This window comes from Sturnus vulgaris, chromosome 2 (genome assembly GCF_052056855.1).
Source record: "Sturnus vulgaris isolate bStuVul1 chromosome 2, bStuVul1.hap1, whole genome shotgun sequence".
NCBI lineage: Eukaryota > Metazoa > Chordata > Aves > Passeriformes > Sturnidae > Sturnus > Sturnus vulgaris.
Genome location: NC_142244.1, coordinates 80514127 through 80526817, shown reverse-complemented (window position 1 = coordinate 80526817; position 12691 = coordinate 80514127). Strand labels below are relative to the sequence as shown.

The window sequence follows — 12691 nt, the reverse complement described above, 5'->3', positions numbered from 1 at the left end:
TGAGATAGAGTGGATCCCACTTGGCTGGGGAGCCCTCCTGGGGTCCATGGCACAGCCAGGAGAGGGAAGAAAGCTGGGAGAGACCTCCCTGTAAGGCAGTGGAAACTGGAGCTGGCCGAAGCACGAGGGCGCATCGTCTCTAAGATACAGTGGCTTGGGATAGCTTTTCCTAAACAAAGAGCATTATAAGAGAGCCACTGCTGGAAATTTCCATTCCTTTGTTGGGTTGATGCTGTGTAAATAAATGCATTCCTAAGATTTTTCATAATCCTGGAAACATCCGTAAATGAAACTGTATAGCTTGCCAAATCACTGGAGTTCAAATATATTATTCCTCAGCTGCTGGGAACATGATATACAATGACACAGAATATAATGCAAGAAACATATGCTGAAGGTCTTCTTAGAAGCACTCTGTGCATTTGTATGTGGCATATACAAATATTTCTTTAGATTTGCTCTATGGGATTTAAATATTCAACCCATATTACAACTTGGGTTTGTGATATACTTACCTTAACTCTAATCAATCCTTACCTGACAAGTGACCTTGGCAGCAGCATTTAGTTATTCTCTAGTTTAATATGTGGGTGCTTTGAAAGCATTTGTCAATTAATATGTGAGATAAATATGTAATCAACTTTTTACTTTATTCTTCTGCTTTTCCTTATGTTTTGAATTTTATTTAAAAGTAAGGCAATTTGGGAAGATTTTATTTCAATAATCATATTGTGCCTGACACACTTACACATTGAATGGCTTAAAAACGCATTTTCAATGTCTTACATTTTTGTCATATATAAACACTAATTACTTACAGAAGAGATACAGTCCTGTATCCAGTGTACTGGTAATGTAAAACTCAGGAGTTGCCTAAATAGTAAAGGCTATTATGTCCTCATTGTTAGAAATGAGATCTTTTTCTTAAAATAGGCTAATAACTTCTCCCACTAACTGTACCCCCCCTTAGATTCCATTAATCTGTATTTATAAGATCACTTCCCTGGTTAATGTACAAATGCTTTAGAAATTTCAAACAGAAACTGTCCTTTAGACTACTGGAATCATATTTATCACCTTTTTTTTTTTTTATTTTTGAGCACACTGACATCTATTTTATATTTACATTTTCTGCCTTTTCTGCTTTCTTTAGGATGAATATTTTAATTTTGAAAATCATATTCCCTAGCAAGGCAGTTCCACTGGAAAAATATTGAAATGACCTGGAAACAACACTTTTCTTTTTAAGCACTTTCCAGTTTTAGATCTCAAAGTTTTAGACAAAAGAGAGCACTTAATAAATAGTTGAATAAAGTACAAAATGTATTTTTCAATGTTTGTTTCTACTTGTTCAAAATACAACATTACCATTTATTTCCTAGATATGCCATTTTTAGTTAGATTAGAAATGTAAAAAATAGCCCCACAAACGAAACAACCTAGAAACCAAATCAAAGCAACCCTTCAAACAGGACTATGTCCGTAAGGCAAGCCCAAATACCTCTGGCTAGCTGGTTAGCTCTGTAATTTCCTTCTTTTTGGACACTGCCACAGCATCTCTATTTCCACAGTGCTCATCTGAGATCCTAATTTTTCCTGACCTCAATACTCACGTTTGGGGGCTACTATGTCAAAGCATTTCAGCGTCCAGGATGAAGTAGCCTCGTTCAGCCTTCTTTCAAAAGAATATTATTATGGTAATTGTAGGTCTCAAATCAGAATAGATTATAAAAGCTTATTACTGTATTTTAATATAAAATATTGTTAATGAAGGGCATCAAACTTTAAACCAAATTAATAGCAAACTATGATCCCAGAGACTGCAGAACAGTAACTTATCTACCACACAAACAGCTGCACAAATCCCTCACATTTATTTTTTCCAGGCTTTCAACTTTGATTAATAACATGGTAAAACCATGCAAGTCTCAACCATATTAACCACAGCTATATTTTTAGCCTTACTGACATGAACACTTTAATATAATAAAAGGGAAAGGAAAACAGAAGAGGTGTTTCATTAGGACACGAGGATTACTGAAACCGCTGTGTGGAGCATTTGCCAGGAGGTGGTAGGGGAAGAGTTATTACTCACATTTTAGCATGTCGTTAGGATGTGGAGTGAGAGGATCCCTCAGTGAGATATGTTTGCTTTGGAAAAAAAATTAAGTAATCAGACTGTCCAAGCTCTTCTCACTGACGCAGTCATAATAGCAAATTAGAAACTCAGTTAATGAGTTTCCAGCATTACATGGAAAACTATTTTTCCAATTTTGTTATAAAATCCAGTAATGAGACAGTGTTACGAGATCCAGAAGTTCACATATTAACCTGCCAGTCCTTTTTTATTGATAGACGGCTACATGCAAAAATACATGAAGCATTCAACCTGGTTGGTAAAAAAAATAGCCTGCACCACAAACCCTCAGCAAATTTGCTCTTGCAGCTGATTATAGAAGCTTATAACATATTTTAAAAGCATTTATGAAGAGAAAAAAATCCCCTAAACCCAAATACCCCCCCCCCTTAATAGCTGATATAAACAGAAAACCTCAGCATTATGTCAGTAAAATAGCAGCTTCAAAACAAATCTAAAGAGTAACGCTTGCCTAACATTAAATTATTCAATATTAAACGTTTGACTTAATGATTGTGTGATACTGGGACTAGAGTTAAATTTGGTCCAGTCTCCTAGTCAACTGTTCATATGACAGGGGTGTTCATTAGATGAGTTTCTGACACTAAACTCAGCTGAATGAGTAGTATTAAACACATAATAAAAAAATATTTGGCTGAGTAAGTCGTTTGACTTTTTTCCTGCTGCATGTACCTGCCTACACATTTGCACCAGCAGTATGTTTGTAACGATGCCTTTTGTAAGGGAGCCAAGCCTGGTAAATCAGAATAATGGGCAAAACCAGTCACGTATTTTCTATTTCTATATTGTTTGCATGAAGAGAGCTACATTTCAAAATTGAGGGGGAGAGAACAAAGAGATCCAGGCATACAGCATCCTAATAGTGACCCTGAAATCACTGCTCTGGACAGCATAGTCATGGCTGTACTGAAAACAGCCAGGTACCACAAAGGGGATGCAATAGACCAGCATAGGAGAAGGGCAGAGCAGTAGCAAATGTCTTGTCACACTTTAACTCTGAGAAGAAAGCATAATTTCTGTTTTGACCTTTGCAGCATTTTTAATGTACAACATCCACAGTACCAGAAATGCAGGGCAACAGGGAAGGCAGACATCCCAATTTTTCTAATCCACCAGAAAGTGGAAAAAAATGTGCAGAAAACATTTATATGACACCAGTGAAAGTGAGACCCTGTGCACAGTCTTATAGATTAACTTCTCGACCAGAGGGATTTGTCTCCTACCTGAATGCCACACAAGCACGTGTGAACCATTCCCACTCATCTGCACTTCTCATTCTGACATTATGACTTTCCATTTTAACTAGCCCAGGCTTGGCTGAGACTAAGATAAACATGTTTGGCTGCAACTTTTTTTTTCTTTCAAAAAGAGGCAAACTGGATTATAGCAAATAACCTTTAAGATAATTAACTGACAATGCCGCAACTAGCATAAAATCTTCCTTCAGGCGACCCCTAATTTAAGTATTACTGGCACAAAGTGGAGACAGATTGTGCATCACCACCGCAATATTTACATAGCAGAAACCCACAGAGCAGGAAACGTGAGACTCAATGATGCACTAAATTAGGAACAATCATATTCTAGTGTTAATTTGCTTTCTCTTCTATCCAAAATTCAGGTCCAGCAATTGGTACAAATGCACATAAAACATTCCCATTTTTAATGATTAAGAACCACAATCTGCAAGCAGTTTCACTCAAAAGTACATTCAGTTACTACTGGGCATGTTTGAGGGATCAAACCCCCAAAAGTGAAACAGGTTTAATGACATAGAGATTCTTTTAGAAACCGAAGGCTTCCTAATCCATTTATTTCTTTCCATAAATTATGTCTGTGCAAGCAGTCTGAGTCCTCTGCCAGGCTACCTGACTTTTGGTTGCAAATATTTTCCTCTGACAGTAACACTGTGATTCTGCAGCATAATGGAGAAGCAGTTTTAATTCTCCGATGCTGTAGATACCTGCAGGTACTCAAAAGGCTGTGTAATCAAAGAATTAAAGTTAAAATGGGGGGGAAGGAAAAGATAGCAATTCTATTTCTAAATATATTGGGAAGTGATAAATTTATAATATATGCTATCCAGAGACAGATTTTACAAGCAATTCTCTTCGTTACAGCACACTTTGTAAGATAAAAGCAAGGAGCCATCACCGACCTTTCTAAATCTTAAATATTATTCAAATTTGGTTCCACTATGGCATATTAACAAAATATTTACCTTGCCTAATCGCTGATGTTCTTCAAAAGCAGAAATCAGTTCTTGTGCCCACTTTATTTTTTCAGGGCTCGGAGAGAACTGTTCCTGGACAACAGCAATTTGGTTGGGGTGAATCACCTGCTTACCTACAAAGAAGATTAATAATACCAGAATCATGCATCGACAAACAGATGTTCAAGCAAAATGTTCCAACCACTTGAGGCTCTCATATGCCTTGCAGACTTTCTTGCTCTCTAACTAATTATTTTACTTGGTTTCTTTTATTTTTAAAACTGGAAAACAGGTAGACAGCTTTTGGATAGATTATTTTAAGAGTAAGAATACCTTGTGCTATGCTTGCATTCAGTATAGTTTAAAAGAACCCACGATTCTTTCTCTTCCCTTCCCATTTTGATCCATACATCTTCTCTCAGTCGTTTCAGGTGCAATTGTTTTGTCTTGGGCAGTCAATAACAATTAAGTATACTGCATCTCTGAATTTGACTATATAAATAACAGCTCTAGCCACTCTTAAATAAGTTGTATTAAAGTGTGTTCAGAAAATGAAATCTGAAGAAGATGGCAAGAGATTTCAGCAGGGCTGAAAAGTTACCAGTATCCTAAGGATCATTCCCTAAATTCACAGTATTGGCTTGGCATGATATAATCCTCGATGTTGTTTAAAGTGTTGTTGCTGCAATTATTGGTAGTTGCAGGTAGGCTGCAATATTTATTTAGTCACTGGTATAGCAAACAACCACCAGCAGTGCCCTGAGGTTTTATGAAGCAGTTTTTTTAATCCTTTCTTGTATAAACATAAGTTAAGAAAATAAAAATAGATGTTGCCTTTTTCACTAGAGATTTTCAAACGTGAATAGACAGCCACATAATCCGTTTTAATCTGTGATTGAATTTAGCTACCTTAAAACAAATACATGTCTAATTTGTTTGACACTTTAAAAAGTGCAGCGTTTGACGTTATTAGTCCATTTCTATGGGAATTTCACAGACCGGCGTGATTTCTGTGGTTTGCTTTTAAGGCGTATTAATAAAGAGAGGCTACCGTAATTCCCAGCTTCCTTCGGAATAAATGACTCTCCTCGGTGCCAGACAACAAAACTAGTTAGAGGGATGAGCCTGATCCTGCAAGGCTGCCAGCAAGTGAGCAGTGCCCTGCAGACCGAGGGTCCCACAGCCCTGCCGCCGCCGCAGCCTCTTGAGCGAGCGAGGTTTTTGCACTTTGCCAGGAAAAGTTGGAAATGTCAGGACCTCTGGAGGTTTCCTGCACAACGGGGTCCGCTCCCGTGCTCTCACTGACACCAAGCCAGCTGTACTTTAGGGATCAGCCCATCACTGGATCTGAGAAGTCTCACGCATGAGCGCAGGAATACACCTATTTTCAACGAAATAACCACTGCAAAAATCCCTGGGATTGCTTTCATCAGACTGCAGTGGGTCAGAGTGATAACCTGGAGTACAAAGGACCTCTACTTAATTAAATGAGCAAAGAAATAGTAGTCCTTTGGTGTTGCTACGTTCCTTTGCTAAAAAGCCATAAGTAGCTCAATTTTATTTCTTGTTAAACAACGTTTAGTTTATGATTTTACAGGCATGCAAATATTAGTTTAAAATTTCAATATCACAACTATTTTTAAAATACCTTAAATATAGGTAAAAGCTTAATCCCCCTTAAGAGCTATAATTTTTGAAAGAAATTACACGAATAATTTTTTTAAACTAATGTGTTTTATCTTAGGTCTACTCAGAGATTTTTTAGTAATTTTAATAAAATGCCATAATTAATAAGCTGATGATGTTCCTTATTTGTAATACAACAAATTCTCCATAGCTAAACCATTAATTGCAAAATTGAAGTGTGTACAACAATTTCTTGAAAAATCCTAAGGAGCTTAACTTTCTGAAAAAAAATGTTGAGCATATTTTAAATTATATTTGAAGTCAATCTCTAATTATAACAAAATTAAAAATACATATATATGATTTTTTAAAGTGTAAAACATTTATATAAAAAGGCTTGCTTTTGATAAAGATACCTATAGTAGTAAACTATGCTTTTAATTATTAAAACACTACTGAACAATTTAGGGAGAATATAATCTAACTTTTGATTTATAACACTTGGTTGATTTTTGTCATAGACTATTTATCCAAATAACTGTATTGCAGATATAATGCCATGCAGGAATGAAGTAAATATTTTAAACAGAATTGTTGTTATTGACAAGTTACTGAGAGAGTGCAAAATTGGAAGACATTAAAATTTATGACCACGAAATCCTTTTTACAGTACCACTTGATATATTGTGTTTTAAATCAATACTTGTCAAGTCTTTTAGGTAACTGTATGATGGTGTCATTTTAGTCTTCTACAAAAGACTGAAAAAGAGAGGACACCTAGACTGTTTCGCGTTTATATCTGCTTTCTCAGCATGTAGCACAGGACTTTTATAATGACTAAGTCAGCTGTTAAAGCTTATGGTAAGGTTTACCTAATTTTTTACATAAACATTCCTAAAACCTATGCCCATTTATATAGGCAACACAGTGATTTAAAGTCCACAGGTAGTGTAAAACATCTTGATGGATGTCTATGGATATATAAATATATACAATTTTATAAAAATATAAATGAAAGGACTATTAATTTGGTTGGATTACATTTAAAAACATTTGATTTTATGTTTATACACTTACTGAAGGAAAACCAGGCTGATTTTAAAAACCAGGCTGATTTTAAGATAATTGGAAAAGAAAACTTGGCTGCAATAAGCAGTGAGGTTTGCAATAATATTTAAATACCTGGTAAATTCTTCATTATATTATTTTGTTTGTTTAATCTTGAGGGAAGCTATTTGATTACATTAAGGGCAATTTTACTGGTCTAAAATGGGAACATTTATGGACCTATAACTTTGCTGAATATTTTGGATTTGCATTGCTTTGGAGGGTGGTGAGTTCAGCCCTGTTCATGCAAATAAGTGAGTGTTCTCCAGCTATGAGAGCAATTTGCAAGACTCAGCTCATTTTAGTTCTGTTGATTTCAATGATTTTGATTCTTTATTAAAAAAGTAGCAGGGAGGGATCTTATATTTAAAAATTAGAAGAATTGCACATTTTGAACTTGTTATTAGGGTGACATTTCAGTACTTTCACATTATCAGAGAACTGTCAGTGGCAAATACAATATGCATAGTTCTACTTTATACAAGGTCATCGATTAAGCTAAGGCCCATTTGTAATTTTCTGTGATGAATGTGAAATTGGAAATGTTAAAATGTTTCACTTATATAGATTTGGAAAAAACCCACTTGTATAGGTTTGGAAAAACATGATTTTGCTATCAGTTTTGAAATTAGATTTTATTTCAATCAAAGTAAGCAGGAAAGTTTATAAAAATATTAGATAAACTGAGAGCAAAAAACCAAAGAACAAATAAAATATTTTAGATTGACTTAAAATATTTTTTTCTTTTTGCAGAAGAAAAGGAAAAATGATGTTTTGATTTAGTTTAAACAGATATTAAATTTTTTTTCTCCCCACCAAATCAGTAGTCAGTATTGCCCCATCTCGAATTACAGTTGGACTGATTGTTAGGTTGTTTGCTGAATTTTGGAAATGTGTTAATGATAGCTGCAAAACGGCAGGAGGCAAAGGGCAGGTACTATGAGTGCACCTTAATAAAATCTGTACTTTTCACAGACCTTAATCCTTGTATGGAAAGGCAAGTATGACACATGTACAGCCAAGACAGAAAGTAATTTTACACCCTAAATTGCTACGTGACCTTTTTCTTTGTCTTCTGTCTGGACCCTTGTTCTAAGGTCAGACAACTTCCACCATAAAGTCAGTGGAGTCCAAATCACCATCAGGATTGGTTATGCTGAGCATTTCTAAATTTCCTAAATTGGCAGCCTCAGTTAAGCATTTAAATGTGCATTAAGCATTCAAAAAGAGTGCTCTCAAAGGTGCTAGGCACCTGCAACTCCATATTCTGTCAACAGGAGGTTCAGATGTTTATGTTTTTTCAAAAATCAAGCCTTTCCTAAAGCTAGGAAATATTGGTTGAGACTAGGTAGCCGTCAGCAGGTGCTACCATTCAGCAGCTCTATTATTTTCCCAACTTCAAAGGCAGCTGAGTGAGGGGTGGAAGTCCACACGGCCGTGGATGATATAGCAGTGAGGAGCTAACCATTTCACCTCCAAAACAAGACTTGGGTTTGCAAATGTTAAAGCTCAACAGACAGTAAAGCAGAGTTTGTGCCGAAAAGCATCGTTTGCTATTCTTTCACTGGCATGCCAAAGTCACTTAAAATTGCACTTTTTTTTTTTTGGTTTGGTGCTTTAAGGTATCACATGCAGCTAACTGTAAAACCAGAGTTTGCTAGGTAGCATTGCCAGGACTCATGATTTGGTAACAGAAATCTAAGGGATGTACTATTCTCATATGTGTATCCTGCATGGTGGTCAGAGAAAAAGAATGTAATGTTCGTCCTGCGCGTTAGAATTCACTAATGCATGTGTCAAATGGCTGATTTCTACTGCAATCCCCCAATCTTTGGTGGCTGTACTGTCCCAGTGAGGTGTCCGAGTGACCTGGTACACCAATCACAGGGTAACAGGCTGCATTACAAGACTGTGGGGCAAGGAGCCTGCTGCTCTTGCTGTCTGCCAATACCCATAGGTGTCACCAGCACTTACTGGGGGAAAGCCAGGAGATGAAAAACAAACCAAAGAAAACAATAAGGAAATAACTTTCCCCTAGCAGTTAGCATATGAGATTTACTTCTCAATTTTTTTGCCTAAAAAGTATTTTTTAACTGCTGCTGTTGTTCAAACAAAGAGAAAGGGCTCCAGTTGTGGAGGAGCCATCGCAGAGTACAGTATTGCCTCTCCTGTGCTCTGTGAAGGGAGGAATCACTGCACAGCCTCTACCCCAACTTCTCTTCAAAACCAGTCACACGCTTCATGGCATGCAGTTTTAAAAAGCAGTCTGTGAGTTTTCAGGCAAAATTTCCAGCTGCAATTTTAAAGATCATAATAAACATAGAAGAGCTTGATACCAATGAGTTTTTCAATAAATTACCTGAAACAAAAATCAAGTTATTTGTCTAAGTGACAGTAAAGGCAGTGACATATTTAAACCGAACAAGACGCGCGCTCTTTTGAGGCAGAGTCGTACCAGTGAATCCCATTGAGGCACCTTCCCTCGACTGCCTGCGGAGCCCATCTTCATCATGGAAATCAATGTAAACAAGGTCTATTGCTTGAAGGCCAAATGCCTTTGCTGTGACTATTATTTTTTGCCTGGCATATAGAATATCGTGAGTTTCCTTACTGCTTGTTGCACCTAAGAAAATAACAAGAACAAAGAAAAGCTGACAAGAGTGTTTTAAACCTTTCTGTTTTAAATATTTCTTATGTTAAAAAAAGGGAAATGTTGAGATTCTATTTAACTGATTTAGAAAATAGAAGAGGGGTATAAGGCTATACTATAGAGTCAAAATTATACTCTTCTAAAGAAAAAAAGAAAGCTGCTTTAGCAAAAATAAAAAATAACGTCCCTTTAAACACTAGCTTATAAATTCAGATTTTTGATTTCGTTTAAATCAGAAGTTGGAAGCCTGAAGTCAGTGGAAGCTTTGTCTGATAAGGACTGCTGACTTGGATAAAACGAAAGTAATGATTTGATTTTACTATTTACTGCATGTACAGTGAGAAGCATTACAGCAAGAGAAGCTTTGCACAAATTGATATACTGGGTCCAACTAAATGGTTAAAAAATTCACACTGAGAATAGAATTGCACTTTCCTTGGTTCTGATTCTTGTCACAACTGATGTCCTAAGCTGAATATTTAAGCTTTAGTATTTGAATGAAAAATTGATGGTAGATGACTTCTGAGAAGAAGCAAAAGTATTCATGAGACTTCATGCGCTCACAGACTACCAGCTAAGCAACATACTCATGTGAAGGCTAGTAGGAAAAAAATAATAACAATAATAACCGTAAGGTAACTATTTAGATACAGATTTTTCAGTCTGTAAGGAATATTTTAGTCAAGCAATACTGATTTTTACATTAACATACTTATTTTTAATATAGCAGTTCATAGCTCTGTGCTTTTATCTTTTATCTTTAAACTGAATCAGAAGCTAAGTGCCCTGTCATAAAAGAAATAGTGAAGCACTTTTTATTTTTTAGGAAGACTAATAGTGCTTTCATGTGAATATGTGGCTGTATTGACATGTGATATCTTAAAACTAAATTTATGAAAGCAAAATGTAGCAGGAAAGTATTTGTGCTTGATGTCAAAAGCCTGAGTGACAGTTGTATGTAAAGAAGTGGTGAAGCGGACACCAGAATTTAAGGACTTTCAAATGTAGTTCTAAAAAAGCATGTGAATGGTGTTTATAGATATGATATTTTAAAATAATTTCAGTGACTCAACAAGGTGTGATTTTTTGTTTGTTTGTTTGTTTGTTTGTTTTCACTAACTTTTGGTACTGACTGGCACGAAGTACAAGAAAGTCTGAGGGCCCTGTAACACAAGGACCAAGTTTTAAATTGCCAGTAGTACATTCCGCACTGAAAATAAATTAAGGAGAAAAATGAAAACATAAAATGCAGACTCAAGTGTCATTAATTATTGCTGCCAGAAATTTCACAGGCTTCTACAATGCAAATGCTGTGCATAAACATTTATAGTAAGGAGACAAGTAACAACCTATGCTGGCACGGAAATCCTCTCCTCCAAAGACAACTGCATCCAAATGAAAGCCAGCCTGGGATCCTGTTCTCAGTGCTTCTTCACAGACAGCCTTCAAATGAGAACAGAGTATTAATGTCTACAGAAAAGCAGGATAGAGAGACTACAGAGGATATTACAGCAACTCAGTGTTACCAGAATCCTTCTGAGAATATTGCTCTTATTAAGCAAAGACATTGTAGATGCTTGACAATGCACAGTGCTTTAAAAAATGACTCAGCGAAAGAGAAAAAAGTATTTTGCTTTCCCTAAGCACCCAGATAGCAAGTACAGGACATCAATAACAGGTTCCCCACCTTCTGGTTTGCGTTATGCTCCAGGTGTTACTGTGACCTCTACTTCAGCTATTTATGTAGCGATATGAAACAAAATATTTGGCAAATATTGTGTAAAAACAAACAAAAAGTATTAAATTTGATTATTTTGACATACAATATATTTGCGTGAGACACAGAAATAAAAATTAGAATCTCTTTTATGCAATAAATAATATGAATGGTTTAAAATTATTTTAAGTTCCTTACAGGATAGAAGGATTGCCAATTTAAAGTCTCCAGCTACATATAACTAAATATAAGCTAAGAAAGCTAAAAATGCAACAAGTGCTGCAAAAAAGCATTAAGATAAAAGTAAAAAATTTTGCTGCTGTAGATTTTTTGATAAGGAGAGTAGTATTGCTATTTTATACTGATGTTTGGATAATATTAGTATCTTACAAGGCTAAGGTACATGGAGACAGACATGTAATTACCAGCTCTACTAATGGGTGTTGTATGGCAGCTGGTGGGACACAGAATTATCCCTTAAAAGAGTGTGTTTTAAAAGGGAACTGTCCTGCCAGCATTAGCAACTGCAAGATTAAACCTCCACTATAAAATACTGTAGGTGAAGAAAAACCTCAATGGTTTAATATACAATCTAATTCTGTGTTTGCACACCGGTTTGCGTGTCCATTTGGTTACTGCTTTATCGTGCTCGCAGATAGGTTAGTGTGTGCTGTGAGATAAATGGCTGTATCAAACGATCTGGCTGCCTGTGAGGTACTTCTGGAGGTACTTCTGATCTGTGTGTCCTCAGCTGGTCTGAAACTTTTCCCTTAGAGCTTGGGAGGGGAACGCAGAATTCCTTGTGCCTGCACGAGTTCTTCCGTTTCATTACCACGTTGCCTTGCCTTTCTGAAAAACCTGGACTCGATAGTAAGGGTTGGAGAGTGATTTATATTAAAATGATATTTATAAATTAGATTTGGTCCAAAATGACCCTAAAAAATGAGCATGTTCTTCAAGTATATTCAAATATAGTTCTGTTTCTAATCTTAGCATTAAGCACTCCATCATACACACAAAGAAATGATAACATAGAATTTGATTGTAATGTTATTAGTAGAAACCATTATAAAGATGTAAGTTTTGCAACAGTGAAATGATGATTAACTCTTATTTCAAGTTAAATGTTATACAAAAGTTGCATTCGACAGCTACTAAATAGCCTGCAACACTGATTATTCCAAATCTTCAGAGAGGCCCATTTCCACTCCAAGTGTGTTC

At 36.0% G+C, this 12691-nt stretch overlaps 2 protein-coding genes across 12 annotated transcripts in view; one reads left to right on the top strand and one right to left on the bottom strand.

Annotated features, from left to right (window-relative positions):
- The window catches only part of CLYBL (citramalyl-CoA lyase), a 187906-nt gene that overhangs the window by 35359 nt on the left and 139856 nt on the right, over positions 1–12691 (bottom strand). For 6 of the 7 annotated variants that reach the window (XM_088159855.1, XM_088159856.1, XM_088159857.1 and 3 more), the window contains 3 exons: positions 11103–11196; positions 9559–9726; positions 4380–4504 (listed from right to left, as the gene is read on the bottom strand). In XM_088159855.1, the coding sequence (XP_088015981.1) occupies positions 4380–4504; positions 9559–9726; positions 11103–11196 (387 nt within the window). Of the gene's footprint in view, positions 1–2052; positions 2152–4379; positions 4505–9558; positions 9727–11102; positions 11197–12691 lie in introns of those variants that run through there. The other variant, XM_088159859.1, reaches the window with a different exon arrangement.
- Positions 1–12691, top strand: part of LOC148224866 (uncharacterized) — a 139044-nt gene that overhangs the window by 37716 nt on the left and 88637 nt on the right. The window contains exon 1 of one of the 5 annotated variants that reach the window (XM_088159865.1): positions 4473–4662. The exons of the other annotated variants lie outside the window; for them this stretch is intronic. The gene's annotated coding sequence lies outside the window, so the exon portion shown is untranslated. Of the gene's footprint in view, positions 1–4472; positions 4663–12691 lie in introns of those variants that run through there. 5 annotated transcript variants of the gene reach the window in all.